The sequence below is a fragment of the Phycodurus eques genome, chromosome 15 (assembly GCF_024500275.1).
Source record: "Phycodurus eques isolate BA_2022a chromosome 15, UOR_Pequ_1.1, whole genome shotgun sequence".
Lineage (NCBI taxonomy): Eukaryota > Metazoa > Chordata > Actinopteri > Syngnathiformes > Syngnathidae > Phycodurus > Phycodurus eques.
The window spans coordinates 22517372-22534176 of NC_084539.1; the positions used below are offsets into that span (position 1 = coordinate 22517372).

Sequence of the window (16805 nt, forward strand, 5' to 3'; positions counted from 1 at the left end):
ACACATTTTGGAATAAGGCTGGAACAAAGGAACGCAAAAAAAAAAGAATACAAAAATAAAAAATACAAAGATGAATGCATTCTGGAACTATTTGCAGCACTTCACTGTCAAGATTTTTAGAATTTTGAGGAAAAGTTTGTTTTAGGGCTAAACATTGAGTACTAAAGTGTGCACCAAGATGAGCCAAAATTGAACCCGACTGACTTTTAAGTTCAACGCAGCAAGACGAACCGCAGTCACGCGAAAAATCCTTCATATTTCGGTTTAGTTCTGTCACTTGGCCAGGGCGGACTTTCCATGAGGCCAACGCAGGCAATTGGGATTTCCGGGGACCCAAAACATCTCATTAAAAAAAAAGCATGAATTATTATTGCCTTATAATTCACGCGCTTTAAAACCCATCCAATGCTTCGTCTACTGTATCGTGCTCGTTTCGAGCGCTCCCCCTCCCTTCTCGCGCAACGGACTATTCCGTCTTCTTATTCAGTCGTGACTCAACAGCTCGAGTCTTCCGGAGCTGAGCCCTGCTGCTGCTTGACTTAGCAGCTGACAGGAAATCTTGATTGGCGGACCAATATTGCCCTATTTGCTCAAACGGCGGACCTCTACTCCATCGCAAACCAAAAAAGCAGAACCGGTCGAGGCGCGTCAACACTTCCTTTGACGATTTGGCGTCTTAATGCATCCCCTGCGCGGAATTCATTATCTTAATGTATGTGGGCGTGGCCATTTGTCATGATGTGCTCGTTCCACAATGTCGCGCGTGTCCATGTTTACCTTCCGGGAATCCAAATGTAATTATTCTAAACAAGTCATTGAAATTATACTCTACTTTCACTCGACATTGTCGATTCAATTAAAACAAAAACAATTCATTACACTCCACTCTCACTTGACATTTGAAAGTCGGATTTTATTTTTACAAAAAAAATAAATAAAAATACTGAAAGTGATATTCTGGTTTTCAATTAAGTTGAAAGAAATTGCAAATGATTACATTCAATGATGAAATTAAACTTGTTTCTGTATTTAAAAATATACAATTTAGTATAAAATATAAAATTACATTTGAAAAATCATTCAAATATAAAATTCGACTTGACTTTTTGGAAGAATTGATTGCACCCAAAAATGTAATTTAATTCCAGTTTCACTGGACCTTTGGTTTTCTTTGTTCAATAAAAAAAGAAATCCTTAAATTACACATTTTAAACACTAGTTTCACTTCATATTTTTGCCCCCCAGTATGTAAGCACGTGTGAGGGTTTCACGCTGAAATGTCCCGCATGAAATGAAGCTATTCAAATGTATTTTGGAACAGTCGCATTCAAAAGTGAGCCGCACGCTCGTTGAGTCAAGTTCCCCCGTTTGTGCTTTCACTCGTCGCATATTCACGCCACGACTGTACTTTTTCCCCTCCCTGCCAAAACAAAACACCGGCGGAATGCTTTTGAGTGGCCAACCTCGGAGGTGTCCACCGACAGAATCCAGACTACCGCTCATCATCATCATCGCCGTCGTCGTCGTCGTCATCATTCTCACCGATGACCATATAAAGTTTCAAATGTGTGACTTTAGCAGCCAGAGGGAAAAAATAATAAATCAGCCGGCATTTTTTCCAATAGTGTGCGCTTGCCCCATTCCACTTTTTTTTTTTTTTTTTTTTGCCCAACCCCCATTCTGGAGGTTGGCCACACAGGAAACATTAACCTCTTCCTGCATTAGCCGCCGCCGCCGCCGCTTGACCTGACCTGCATTCATTCATTCATGGGGCGGCACACGGGGAAGAACAATTTGGGGGATTTCAAGTCAAACAAGATCAAATCTGCAGTGTTGCGTGGCCGAACATTTTGAACTCGTGTGCATTCTCACACGCACACGCACGAGTATGAAAAAAGGGAATACACTAAAACATTTTTTTACCAATAATTTTTTTTTAATGTAAAATAATTGTGATGAAATCATTTAATTACATGTGTGAGTGAATGAAATAAATAATGTATGTAATATAGAATTATTACAAAAAGAAAATACAGTAAAGGTGCAGTTAAAAAAAATATATCTATCATTTTCCCATCAGGGATTGAAAAGGAGTACAGGAAAAAAAGCATCAACTAAAACAGATATTTAAAAAATAATAATTATGAGATGTGTAATTAAAATAAAAGGAGTGAAGTGAGGAATTTTAAAAAACACATTTGAAAAAAAATACAAACTTTAAAAATCAAAATGCTAAATACTGTAATTATAAAACATTGAATAGTAAAAAGGTACAAAAAGAAAACCCAACTGAACATTGATTTAAAAATAAGATTTAAATAATAATATTTGTGAAAAGCACAGTATTATTTACTTTCTGGGCCAAAAAAAATGTGGCGTAATTGTAAATCACCAAAAAGAATAAAACAAAACTAAAAGAACACAATTAAAACATTTTCAAATAAATAATGAAAATAAACACACAGTAAAAAATGTTTTGGGTGAAATGCAGAGCAACTTAGGCTCAGGAATAAAGAATAAAAAATAAATCTGTGTCATAAAAATACCCAGATAAATGTAAGTAAAATAACATTTTTTATCTTATTTTAATTGCAATAAAATAATTCTTTAAGAATATGACTAAAATGGCAACTGAAGAAATTAATATACATTTCTATTTCTAAGGGTAAAATTACATTTTAAAAATATTAGAAATTAAACAGCTTAATAAAATGTGTATCTGATTAAAAAAAAAAAAAAAAGAAAGAAAATGGGTCGAAAAATGTTTTGCATTTCTTTACTGATACAATTTTAAAAAAATAAATAAATAAATAAAAAATCAACCAGTCAAATAAAATGCACGTATTATTTGACACCGACATTATCTCGGATGCTGCCCTTTATATTTACTCGTTATGTGGATTACGGAGATACGCTGTGATCTAATAACGGACACGTGTGTTGTACACAGGAGGCGCGCGTCCCGTCCCGTCCCGTCCCGTCCCCCCCAACGCCCACCCACCCACAAATACTTCCCCCTACCTCCACCTCCACCCACACAATGTAAACTCCTGGCTAACAAGAACAATCTGTGTAGACCGGACGGGGGGAGGAGTGCAGATGGAGGAGGAGGAAAGAGGGAGGAAAAGAGGGAGGGAGGTCCCCTCGCACTTTAAACGCCGTCTGTCTCGACCATTCCTGACTGGGAAAGTGCACGTGGACCAGTTTGCAACGCTCGCCATTGAAGCTTTGACTTTTCCATCCTTCAACGGAGCTCTTTACTGACAGGAACTCTTCTTCTTTTTCTATCCTGGTGGCTGCTGGTGAGTTCCCCCCCCCCCCCCCCCCATCCGTCGTACACGCCATCAGGCTAAATTGAAAATAAACGGCACCCTGAATGCAGCACAAGAAGTTCAGAGACGGGGAATGCGCCACGATGCCTTCAAGCGAGCCTCCAGTGTGAGGACATTGGAGCTATTTTGTTATTTTACAATAGAATTAAGGAATACGTCGTTGTGAGTTGAGTTCATTGCTGCTGCAAGAAAAAAAAAAAAGTCTCAATTTGAATGTTTATGTGTCACGCTACACTACACATGCATGCATGTGTGGGTGTGTGTCTCGGTAAAAAGAAATGAATAAATAAAAAAAAAAAAATGAACTCGGCTCCCTCGGCCAGATTAAGTTTCACTTGGCCTAGCGAGAACACGGACGCTGCAGAAATAAATCAAAAGATCAACATTTAAACAAACTTAGTTAAGTTAAGCAGGCTGTCTTGCTCACATTGCCTCATCATCACATTTTTCTCCTCTACTAAACCTTCTTACAACACTCGCTGAAACCTTTACTCAAATAAAATGCCTCAAATTTAAGTGGCCTTTGGGGGAGAACACAAGGAGTGTGTTTTTTTTTTTTTGGGGGGGGGAATAAAAAAATAAATAAACCAGCCCCCGTCACCAGTTCGAAATCGGGTGGACAAGTCCACCATGACACTCCGCACGGATAAGTCTCCAGGGCCCGTGCCCCAAATTGAACAGGAAGTCCGCCATTATGGTTTAAAGTGGCCATTTTGGGCCAATTCACTCACTACGGAAAGTTGGAAGAAATTAGCCCCCTGCCAGCAATTTCCCCGATTGACGTGAAATTGGGTCAGCATGTCTATCGTAACTGGACACACAAAAAGAGTCCCGACGATCTCTGCCCAAAACTGAACAGGAGGTCAGCCATTTTGGTTTCAAGGGGCCTTTTTGTGCCCACTCACTATGGTAAGTTAGAAAAAAAATAAATAGCCCCTGCCAGCAGCGAGAGAAAATTGGGTGGATAGGTCCACCATAAGAGGACGCAGGAAAAAGTCACCGGGAAAGTTGGCCACCGACGTTTGAATTGGCCTTTTTGGGCGAGGTCACTCATTAGAAGTCTCTAAATTGCCCGTAGGTGTGAATGCTTGTTGGTTTATGTGTGCCCCGCGATTGACTGGCGACCGGTTCGGGGTGTGTCCCGCCGCTCGCCCGGTGATAGGCTGGGCTAGGCTCCAGCACGCCCGCTGGATAAGAAAGAAATATGGCGATCCTGAGAATATATGAAAATTGTATTTTTAATTCAAACTAATTTAAAATGTTGAAGGGATTGAAAACAAAATGCAATTGAATGGCTTTTATACCAATTTTAGTTGAAACCCTGCAGTAAAAGCAAAAAACAGAAAATCTTAAAAATGCCTGACCGTTTAGGCTACGAACCAGAAAGTGTCGTCAAATCCAGCACGTTTTTTTTGACGTACAGCAAAAAAGTATTTGGACTTTCTTATTTCCTACCACTGCTTAGGGTTTGCATCAGAGCGATCCGATTGGACGGCTGGTCGTCGCTTTGACACGTGACATCATTTTTTTATCATGGCTTTTCTGTGGGCGATGTCACCTTTGAGACCAAAATCTGAGATGAGCAGAAGAAGAAATGGAGTCCGAGTTGTGACCGTGTTGTTTTCCAGATCCTGGAGGGAAATGAATCTGGCTCTGTACAACTCAGCCGAGGGCAGCGCCGACCTTGAGGAACCAGACAACGTCACGTCCTCCGGCGCCCCCCTGGACCACCGATCCACGACTTCGGACTTCCTGGTCCAGCTGGCGGACTTCCTGCGGGACCACGTGTTCCTGGTCCTGGTGGCGGTCTCCCTGGTTCTGATTCTGGTCCTCGGCGTGTGCGGTGTCATTTTCCTGACGCGGCGGCGTAAAGCCAACGCCTACTACCCGTCGTCGTACCCCGCCAAGATGTACGTGGACCAGCTGGACAAGAGCGGCGGGGTGAGGGGGTTTCACGAAATTCTGGACAACAAGAAGGAGCTGGCGAGAGATGCGGAAAGCGAACAAGCGGACTCGCACAAGCAGCTCCAGGCAGACATCATGAGGGCGGCTAAGAGTCTGAGGACACCGACCAGAACCTTGGAGGACGCCTCCAAGAAAGACGAGTCGCCCCCGAGTCCCGTCGCAGGGAAAGCCGGCGAGGCGACCGGACCGCCACCAGGGGGTGCTGCGGTGGACAAGCCTGAAGATGAGTCCCGGGCGCCAGCCACGGTCAAGGGTCTGCGGCCTCCGTCTTTGCACCTTCACAACGACTCGGCCACTCTGCAGCTCATCGCCGGGGAGAAAACTGCCTTCTAGAAAAGGCCGAATCACTTTGGACTAACCTCATAGCTTTAAGGATTTTTACAGCTTTTCAGAAGAGAATTGGGGGGGAAAAAAAAAAAAAACACGGCAAACTAGTGGTCAACATGTTCGCCTCACATCACTGAGGTTTTGGGTTCGAGTCCCAGCTCTGAGAACCCTCTCGGTTTTGAACGGTTTTTGGGTTAATGTCACTACGGCTGCCATCAGTGCAGGAATGTTTTTGTGGGGGCTTTTTTTTGTGTGTCTATTTTGTGTAAAAGTGGCTTAGACTGATGGTCATACATAATGGCATACTATATATATATATATATATATATATATTTCCAAAAAAAAAAAAAAAGTAATTTGATGTTGTTTTCAAATGGTACGTTTCCTTTATACATCCTCAACCTTGCGCTAAAATGTGTCCAATTCAAAATAATATAGAAATATAATACAATATATAACGAAACAACCAATAAATAACCATGTATCTTTGCCTTAGGGAAGTCAGTTTGACCAAATGCTAACAAATAATGCAAAACCCCATAGACAGGCTAACAGAACTAGCATTGATTTTGCAGTAGTTATAAGCCTTAAAGCAACAGATATTTGAACACATACTGAGCAACACATGCAGATGGGTAATATAGCAATACTCACAAGAATATTTTCTTTATGCTCTGCGTACGACGACTTCCGTTGCTGTGGCTTGCATGGGGACCTGAGACGTACGGCTGTATTATACTGCCCCCAGGTGGACAAGGTGCACACACCGGCGGGAGCAGCACAATGTCCAATGAATTGAAGTTGAAGAAAACGTGGCAAAAATCGTTCAATTCTCTCTATTTTTTTTTTATTATCATAAAATGTATGTTATTATAGAGTACTACTTTTTCTTATGACATAAGACATTACACATATTGTTGTTATTTTTGGGTAGGTTGGAACTGATTAATGGCATTTCCATTTATTTGTTTGTTCATTGTTTCGCAGGATACAGACACAAGAACCTAAATTACTTTGGAATTATATTTGGCAACGACTAATGGTGGCATGTCTGTTCCCTTTAATTTTCTTAGTCCATTATGGAAAGAATAATAATAATAATAATAATTGAAAGAGGCTTATTTATATTGCTGCTTCCAAATAAGCACACATCATCGCAGGCCTCTCTTTTGAACACATTTCAGACATTTTGTCATGTTAAAGTTCACACGTGCTCAAAGGTAGCGTAATATACATTTCAGTAGTTTTATTGGGCATTTGTAAACATTGCCGCAAATTACAAGCTGGGTTGCTTGGTTACATCATAACAACAACACTCACAACTCTGCTAGCAACATGAACAACATCATCAAGTGTTAAAATTGTGCGTATGCGTGACAGGCTAAGCAAAGCGTGTTATACGCGGAGGGTGAGGCTGTGGCTTGTTACCGGGTACAGGAAGTGATGCGGCGGGGGCAGCATTGGCCAACAGCTACTAGTACTACTTCTCAGCAAACAGGAAGTGGCGCTCAATTGGAGGCCTGGGCCGCCACCTGTTGGTCGTCTTGCTGCTTGAGGCGATAGTCGGCCAGCGCCGCCTTGATGGCGTCCTCGGCGAGCACTAGGAGAGACGCTTCATTAGGTACGCGGTACACTCCTGCTTTTGAAATGTCCAACTTTGGCATGTCTATTTCCATTCTTGTCACAGTATATAGTGAGCCTTCGCTTTGGTCGGGTGATTAGTCCATCAAATGGATCAGGCCGATCAACAAAATACGAGGTCCATTTGGTCACAAGGAAAAGTGAAAATGTTTAAAGATAGCATACTTGAAAATAAAATTATAATTAAAAATGGAACTATTATTTTATTTTGGGTTTTTATTTTCTACATAAAAAAAGGTTTAATACAACATTTTCACACAATTCTTTCATTTACATTTGGTTAAAAAAATTGTTTTTTAAATCTAATGCTACAAGGTAATACACTATTTTTTTAAATTCAAAATGAAAGTAATAAAATTTGCATGCTACAATATAATCACACTTTGTTTGATTATACGTTTTCATTCCATGTTTTCACTTAAAATTGTTAATTTTAAATGCTACAATTTTATTTTTAATTTTAAAAAGTTTGTAAGTTGAATGGCGCAAGATATCACTACAATATTTTAGACGTGACTAATAAAAATAAAAGTTATTACATTTTTTTAAATAGATACCTGTTATCTAAACATTAGCTCTTAAATGTTGAAGTATAATCATAATAAAATGTATATATCCTTGTGAGTATTGTTGTAGGTTTATAATTACTGTAACATGGATGCTAATTTCTGTTAACTTGTCTAAGGTGTTTTGTATTATATGCTAGCATTAAGCTAATACAATGCCCTTCTGTTTTATGTGTCAGTTGTACTCAACTCATTCACTGCCATTGACGGCTCTTGAATTCAAATAACTATGTTAACATGGAGGACCGGCAGTGGTAGGAATTTTTACCTATCGCGGGTGTGTCTGGAGCGTATCCCCCGAGATAAACGGGGGATCGCTGCTTAGCGATAATAGGAACATACTGGAGCAGTGTAGCTTGACAGGCGGCAGGCAGAGCTCTTTGGCGATGTCCGTGTTCCTGATGGTCAGCGCTTGGTCCACCTCAAAGAAGAAAAAGGCATCCGGTGAACCCAACACCCCATAGTATACACGTATATGGATATAAATATACACTCGCACAATACTCACAGATTTGCCTTTGATCCACTCGGTGGCCAGAGAGCTGGAGGCGATGGCGGAGCCGCAGCCGAACGTCTTGAAGCGCGCGTCCACAATCTTGCCGTCGTCGTCCACCTCAATCTATCAGAACATTTAACATTGAATTGGATTTTTGGACAAGATGGATGCTAATTATTATGTAAAATAATACATAAAATTCAAATAAAAATGAAGCGAGAAAGAAAGAAAGAAAGAAATATCACAAAAACATTGCAATAAAAATGAGAATTATTTTCAGAAAAGGCACAATAACCACAAAATATTAAAATATGATATAAAATAAAAATGAATCATTTACTTTCAAAAACGGGAAGGCACAGGCAGTTTATAAAGACAATGGTAACAAAATAATTCAAATAAAATTGAAGAAAGTCATTTTTTGAAAAGGCACAAAAAAAATATATACAGACGAAACGTGAAGATAGTTAGTCTGCGGAATATGGTAAATAAATCAAGGCACAACAAATTTAAACACAAAGGTATTTTCTGAAAAGACAATAACATCATACAAATGAAAAAAATAAACATTTAAAAATGTTTTAAAGTTATTTTTTTGGTGAAGGTAAAAAAATGAAGCAAAATACCCCCGCAAATATATCTGATCAGGCCGATCAGATGGGTGTAAAGTCTACTACAGAATGATAAATATTAAAAGTAAAAAAGTTCACCCGAACAGGACAAACAAATTTAAAATAAAAACTAAATAGAAAAATAAAAAAATAAAAAATAAAGTGAAAAGTTATTTTGGTAGGGTATTTTTTTTTTCTTTACAAAATTATAAATATCAAAATGAAAATTAAACGCAACATAAATTAAAACATATTTAAATGAAATGTAATAATTAAAATTTATTTTCAGAAAGAATAACAAACTAATATTAAATATAAAATTGTTATTTTGGGAAAAGGCACAATCAGAAAATAAATGTATAAATATTTAAATTAAAAGGAAGGTTATTTGTGGTAAAGCTTAAAAAGTAAAAATAATTTAAAAAATTAAATAAAGAAATTAATTTTCCAGAAACTGCATAAAATGAACAAACAAATTTTACACTGAAAAATAATTTCATTCAAAATACTATATTAAACCTTACAATAAATATGTAAGGAAACACTATAAACTCCCAAAAACAACATTTTGTCAACATGTTTTTGGTGTTTAACAAGTTAACATGTTAATGTGGACACCTCCCGGTCTATCCCGGGCGCAAGTGTACACAAGAATGCGTGATTTCTTTTTTTTTTTTTTTTTTTATTCCAAACCTGAAGCTTCATGACGTCTCCGCAGGCCGGGGCGCCCACCAGGCCGGTGCCCACCTTCTTGGAGCGTTTGTCCAGGGTGCCCACGTTCCTCGGGTTCTCATAATGATCCACCACCTTCAGCGCAGGACACAACAGAACGGCATTTATATTCGCTAATAATGCGCACAGAACTCAACTCACGTGACCTTGTGCACCTCCCAAATTATTGAGGCATATATTCATCCTGACATTTTCTTGGATTAAACTCCAAATTCCATCATTTACCCAAGGACGCCTTCTCAACATGACGAATGACACGTGATGAAAAAAATTTATTTGGACAGGATATCATTGTTTGCCATGGCAACGCCTGAATGATGAACTCCCACAAGTTTCTGCTAAGTCACCGTGACCAAGGCAACATTACATCACAGTAAATTACACAAGAAAAAAAAAAAAAATCATCCATGTACTACAACATGCAACTTCAAAGTGTTTTGATGTGTTGCAGCTGCTTGTAGTAAATCCATTTTTCAGTTTTTAAGAAGTTTTAGTGAGTTACATTCAGTAGCGTGTGTACGGGTGTGTGTGTGTGTGTGTGTGTGTGTGTGTTCAAGGACCACATTTGATTTTTAAAAGAAAGTCATTGGTAAATATCATTAGTTTAATAGTGAAAGTGCCTAATACTGTCACAGTATCAATTCAAAAATGGTGTCTGTGTATTGTCGGTTATCTTGATCATGGTCATCCGAAAAGGTCGACTGGAGGCAACTGGACTTTTCTTGTTTGTTGAATTTTTTTTTTTTTACTGTATAAATATGACTTAGGCAAGTACGCTATTAGGCTAGCATAATCCATTTTACATTACAAAAACAACATTTTGTTTTCCGGAAACATTCAAAAATGACTCAGGCAACTAATCGATTAGGCTGACAATATGTAAAATACTTTATTTTAATAATGAAATCATAACTCTCCTTTTCATTTCATTATTTATAATGAACTGTTTTGGTTTTATGTATGTGTAAAATAGTTTCTTTTGAATTGTATTTTCATTTTATTATTTACAATAAATTCATTAACCAATTATTTAATAAGATCAATTCATTTAAAAAGTACACATTGAGCAAATTTTTTTTTTTTTATTATGCAATTACGCGTTCATTGGTGTAAATGATGAAGGTGAAGCTCAACAAGCTACAAATGATTCATGATGAAAGTGACTTTGACACGTTTTCACTTTCACTTTTGATATTTACGAGAGAAAGTGTGTCCAATAAATACATCTCTTTCGTAACACAAATCAATAAAGAGAGCCAAGTCACCTACTTTGCTAATAAGAGACTTATCACGATTAGCCACAGTGAACGACTTGACCCTTTTAAAGAAGGAAAGCCAGGGCTTCCTACCTTCTGATGATAGCAACACTGGGAGAAGAACTCGGGAACAGAAAGTCTCCTGGTGAGGAAAGTTAGAGGGCTGAAGCATTTGTTCGCCACAATGGCCGCCATGCTGCTGCTGGATACGAGCGTACAGTAACACCAAAACACTAGTGAGTAGTGACGCACTTGCAAACAGGACGGCAGCTATTTAAGGCCAGCTATCGGCTAACCGCTAACGGCGGGCTACGTAAAAACACGCGTCGCAGCGACGTCACCACCAAGGGGCGGGGATATGCGCCAATACTGCGCATGTCAGGATTGACATGAGTGAGGCTCACTTTTATTAATTGGACAACAATAATGACTGATGGTAACAAGGTAGAAAACGAATAAATATCAAAACGCAACACTTTATTTCTATAAATAGCTGCATCATGTGTTTACATTTTGAAATGAACACTTTTCACATTTCTAGGAAATCACAATGTCCAATCACTGGTGAGCTGTTTTTTTTTTTTTAGAACTACTCATTTAGTCCCTGGGGGCAGCATGTTGTTGACCCCTCCTGTAAAATAAATGCTAAAGTAAATGCTTGATAAAAAAATATATATATACAATTTGGAAGGCAGAATCACATTTCATATTGTGTCACGTTTTTATCAGGAACTCGGCAGGAAACAAAAAAAATGGGAAGTTGCGTTGTTGCATGGGAGTCAGCAGAAAAATTCATCTCTGGATTACTTCTTACCCACACCAGCACGCATTTTGTGAGTACTAAAAAGGTTTTCTTTGTCTTGACTAGAATTGTAAAATTCATCGAACTTTTATAGTTGGAAACTTTCGATGGGAATTTATCGGAATCCACGGGAATTTATGAGAATGAACAAGAATAAATCAGGAGATTACCAAATTGAAAGTTGGCTGTTAATGAGGAACTTAAAAATTGCTGGAGAAAATACTTTTCTTCTGAGTAAGAGGCACTATTTTCATTTCACATTTTGAATTGTGCTTTGTCGTATAGTTTTTCCATTTTTGAATGGGTAATTTTTGACTGGGTAATATGGAATTGCTTAATTTTCTTCTCTTCACTGGAGCTGCGGAGAATCTATTGTGCGCTCATAACTCGAGACAAAAATATCGCCCAAGTAACGATCCAGATGAATTTTCTCAGGGCATTGAATGGCTCGCAGTTGAACTGTTCTGGTTGTCTTAGATGTTTTGCCTGAACCGTCTTCTGACAGTCCAGTTGCGATCAGTTCAATGCGCTAGCCTGAATTTGTGTGGAGAAACTCACACTAACTGAACTGATGAAGCCTGCTCGGACGAGAGCCCAAATGTCCTCTAAGACAACCAGAACAGTCCATTTGCGATCGATTCAATGCCCTGAGAACGACAGGAGAATATTCACGGGCATCCAGATAAACTGCGTGTTCGATTTCAGCATAGCGTCCAAGATGAGTGTGGATTACATCGAATATGGAGATTACACTGCGGACAACGAAACCGAAGCAAACGTCAGCGTCTGCGGTGCATTGAATGTCGGCAGTTGCCACGCGTCTTTGACTCCTGTCCTGGTGGCCGTCAACGTCTTCATCTGCGTTATGGGCCTGGTGGGGAACTCTCTGGTGATCTGGATCTGCGGCTGGAAGATGAAAAGAACGGTCATCACCACTTGGTACCTGAGTCTGGCCATCTCCGACTTGTTGTTCTGCGCCCTCCTGCCTCTGGAGGTGTTCTACATGCTCACTGCGCATTGGCCTTTCGGACTGGCGCTGTGCAAGCTGATGTCGTCCGTGCTGTTCCTCAACATGTACAGCAGCGTCTTCCTCTTAGTTCTGATCAGCGCCGACCGATGCGTGATGGCGTCCTTCCCTGTGTGGTCGCGGAACTACCGCACGGTTCGCGGGGCTTCGGCAGCCGTGGTGGTCACGTGGGGCCTCTCGGCGCTGCTGACATTGCCGTCGCTGATTTTCAGGCAAACGGCGGCCCGAGGAGACGCGGTCCTGTGCTACCTGGGCTACACGGAGCCGTCCAGACACAAGGCGGTGGTGCTGAGCCGCTTCATCTGCGGTTTCCTGGTGCCGTTCGTGGTGATCGTGTTGTGCAGCGCCGTGCTGGCTGCCAAGCTGCGAGGGATGAGCATCAGGTTCAACTTCTTCTTCTTTCCCATTGGGCTTTACAAGTGGGGACTGGTGATATATGACTCGCCATGTATACCGGGTGTCCTAAAAGTCACTATACAGACTCTAGGCCCTCAGCATTTGACAGCTTGGGCTCTGCAGTTTTTGTAAGCGTTGCAAAATTCCCACCCGACAAGAAGTTTTTCTGTCCCCGACTGCAATTCAGCGCCTGTTTGAGAAGCTTTATAGCCATCACACTGCTCTAATACGTAGTGCGATGTACACTATCCATGGCAGGGTTCTCAAAACAGGACCTGTTCTTGACAAATGGTCAGGAAGAACACCGAACTCCTAGAGCAGGCATTCGTGCAAAGGCGTCTATCCGGAGAGCTGCACTGGGCCGAACTACAGTCGGAGACAGAGAAATTCATAATGTCAACTGGTGAGCAACGGTCAAGGGAATTATATGCTTGCAAGAACTGCAAAGCCTAAGCTGCAAATGCTGACGGCCTCATGTCTGTCCAAATGATCGTCAGCCGAGCCTTGTTCCTAAAACAGCTCCTGGAGAAAAGAGTAGGGTATCAATCGATCAAACCTTTATTTGTATAGCACCTTTCATACTTAAAAAGCAACACGACGTGGTTCACAAGGCAAATGATAAAAGACGCTAATGCAAGCCTCCCACCCGCCCGCAGTCTCCGAGTCCCTGCCACAACCAACACCCGTAAGTAAAAGTAGTTACGGTAAAAAAGATGACGAAATACATAACAGAGCTATTGAGACATGGCAGAGCACAGATTGGAACTTAGAAGCGCCGTCATGGGGGGCCGTCACCAACAGAGACTGCGGGCTGATGCCCCCCGGTGTGGAAACACTGGAACATTAAAAGAAATAAAAGAACAAGACTGCAGCATAAGACATAGAAACGCTAAAATAAAGGAATAAATAGGTAAATACAAAGATTAATAGCATACTATAACAATAATAAAATAGGGTAAAATAAATAAATACAAGAAGTGAGCAATCAAACTTTGGTAACCTAAGAGTACATAAAATGCTATATATATAAAATGGCTGATAAATGTTAGCTATAAAACAAGCGACTCATAATCAGTTAAAAGTCAGGCTAAAAAGGCGTCATGAGCCCCCTTGGAAAAATATCAACGCTTTCTGCGACGCCGACGTCGCCCTGCAGGCCGTTCCGCCGACGAGGGCCGCCGACTCGCCGTGGGTCTCGACTCTGATGACTCCTGATGTGACTCTGATGATGACTCTGTGTATTATTTGGCCCACGAGGTTACTAAGCCCAGCAACTGTACCAGAATCGTCTCCCACTGTTGTCGGACTGCCGATTAATTGTGAGTTTCCATCTCCTCATCGTGGTGGAGGGGTTTGCGTGTCCCAATGATCCTAGGAGCTGCTTGTAAGTTGTCCGGGGCTTGACGCCCCTGGCAAACAGGGCCGAGGTGAGGGACCACACGGAGCAGGCCTAAAAGAACACACTTTTGAACCACGTTTTCCCATGCCTGGCCATTTCCAACTTTGAAAATTCCTAGAATTTTGGAGAATGATGAGAGATACATTTGAATACAAACTTGCACGCAAGGAGGCAGGCAGTCCAAATACAACACGATGTCGAGGTCGTTCATACACACATCAACAGGCATCTGCCTCATGCAACTGGCACTCCTCCCGCAACCACAGATACATCGCTTTGTTTCACAGCAAAGTGATCCTACAGTATCAGAGAAAGAGGGAGAGGAACAAGGTCTGCTTTCTGCAAAGGCATACGCTTTTCTCACACATCTTTTTCATTTATTCAGGTCCACAAAGCCGTACAAAGTCATGGCGGCGCTCATCTCCTGCTTCTTCGTGTGCTGGGTTCCCTACCACACGTTTGTTCTCCTGGAGTTGGACGTGAAGAAGCTCAGCCTAGAGACTCTCCACACCGGGATGAAAGTTGGGCCTACTCTGGCGGCGGCAAACAGCTTCCTGTCGCCCGTTCTCTACGTCTTCATCGGGAACGACTTCAACCAAATCTTAAGACGCTCTCTGACGCAAAGGTTTGAGTCGGTGATGGCGGAGGGTTTCTGGACAGGACGCTCTCAGTCGGTGCAAAACATGCAAAACCTTTGATTCCATATTCCATATGCCGTATGGATCTGGTGATGAAGTACAGCAGGTACAGTATGTGTGAAGAACCTATTGTAATCATTGTTCATTATTATTATTATTCAACAAATTAATTGCCTTCTGAGGGGGCATCAACGTGCCCCAAAGCTCATCAATTGTTGTCATCAGTTTCACCGATCAACATGAAATTTGGTGTACATGTCTATTGTGACAGGACACAGGAAAAAGTCGGAGAGCCCAAGTCCAAAATTGAACCGGAAATTGGCCATTTTGGTTTGAAGCGGCCTTTTTGGGTGAATTTACTCATTGGTGCCACATGGACTGTTTGAAAAATCCAGCCACCCCCTGACACCAGTTTCCCCGTTCAGCACAAAATTGGGCGTATGCGTTTATCATAACAGGACGCACCAAAAAGTCTCTAGGACCCCGTGCCCGAAATTGAAGAGGAAGTCGGCCATTTTGGTTTGAAGCAGCCACTTTGGGCGAATTCCAGGGCTTGTATTTTGCAGGAGTCCAACTAGGGCAGGGGTGTCAAACTCTTTTTTTTGTCTCCGGCCGCATTGTAGTTGTGATTTCCCTCAGAGGGCCGTTGGAACAGTGAAACCATATAAATGTTTAATCATCACCAAAACATATTAGGACAATTACACAACAAATTGAGGGATAACTAGTTTTGAAACAAGAAGACGAGGATAATAAGTTTGTTCAAGTATTGTTTAAGTTACTGTCGAAGAAGGGTTTGGTAACAGAAAAATGCAATATCTCAACATTATTGCTTATTATTATGACAATTTGGAATTTGGGTACAGATTTGAGCAAAAATCACGGAAGTTGACGAGCACGATTTGCTTTCGCGGGCCACATAAAATGATGCGGCGGGCCGCATCTGCCCCCCGGGCCTTGAGTTTGACACCTATGAACGAAGGAATGGGCCTCATCGGAAGTACCGGATGTTTCCTAGCATGATGAGCGACGCCAAATTGCATTCCTGCCTACTCCCGCTGATGTGGGCGGAGCATGACATCAACGTTTGATGATCATTTCGTTCATCTCAGCTGTAACTGTTTGTTTGTTTGTTTGTTTGTTTTGTTTGTTTCTTAACCTTCCTGTTACCTTTGTTTCTCAGGAACAGCAATCATGTTCCTGTGTGTTTCATTATCCAAAAGTGTGGGGAAAGAAAAATATCCCAATCAACATTGGTTATTTATGAACTCCAATGCAAGCCAGTTCAATGCAAATATGTGAAGTGAACCATTTTCATTGTGCTGAACAAAGGATTTTTTGACACGGGTCAATTTGACCTGCGACAAAACAAGATGATGAACATTGTATTTGTTTCCAGATTGTTGTAAACTGTGCTTGAGTGGACCAATTCGGTAGACATCCACATTCGCTGTCCTTTGTGGCATTTCATTTTATTCACTGGAATTTTCATTTCCTCTTCAAGAATTTCATGTATGAGTTTATTTACATATAAACTATTTGTCATGAAATGTATTTTTCAAATACATGTATTGATGATTTATTTATGTAAAGATAATTGATTTAAAAAAAAAAAGG

General features: G+C 40.8%; 3 protein-coding genes across 3 annotated transcripts; 2 read left to right on the top strand and 1 right to left on the bottom strand.

Annotated features, from left to right (window-relative positions):
• The first annotated feature begins 3040 nt into the window (after window positions 1-3040).
• Window positions 3041-5918, top strand: tmem119b (transmembrane protein 119b). The gene is made up of 2 exons (XM_061697462.1): window positions 3041-3302; window positions 4961-5918. Exon 2 carries the CDS (start codon window positions 4974-4976, stop codon window positions 5628-5630), a length of 657 nt encoding a protein of 218 aa, XP_061553446.1. The 5' UTR covers window positions 3041-3302; window positions 4961-4973; the 3' UTR covers window positions 5631-5918.
• A 927-nt stretch (window positions 5919-6845) lies between these two features.
• Window positions 6846-11211, bottom strand: LOC133413307 (iron-sulfur cluster assembly scaffold protein IscU-like). Its single transcript, XM_061697468.1, has 5 exons — window positions 11020-11211; window positions 9632-9745; window positions 8340-8450; window positions 8174-8252; window positions 6846-7224 (listed from the first exon to the last, which is right to left on the bottom strand). The coding sequence occupies exons 1-5, from the start codon at window positions 11119-11121 to the stop codon at window positions 7133-7135; spliced, it is 498 nt and encodes a 165-aa protein (XP_061553452.1). The 5' UTR covers window positions 11122-11211; the 3' UTR covers window positions 6846-7132.
• A 495-nt stretch (window positions 11212-11706) lies between these two features.
• Window positions 11707-16751, top strand: LOC133413301 (chemerin-like receptor 1). Its single transcript, XM_061697459.1, has 3 exons — window positions 11707-11759; window positions 12434-13138; window positions 14936-16751. Exons 2-3 carry the CDS (start codon window positions 12447-12449, stop codon window positions 15246-15248), a joined length of 1005 nt encoding a protein of 334 aa, XP_061553443.1. The 5' UTR covers window positions 11707-11759; window positions 12434-12446; the 3' UTR covers window positions 15249-16751.
• The last annotated feature ends 54 nt before the right edge of the window (window positions 16752-16805 follow it).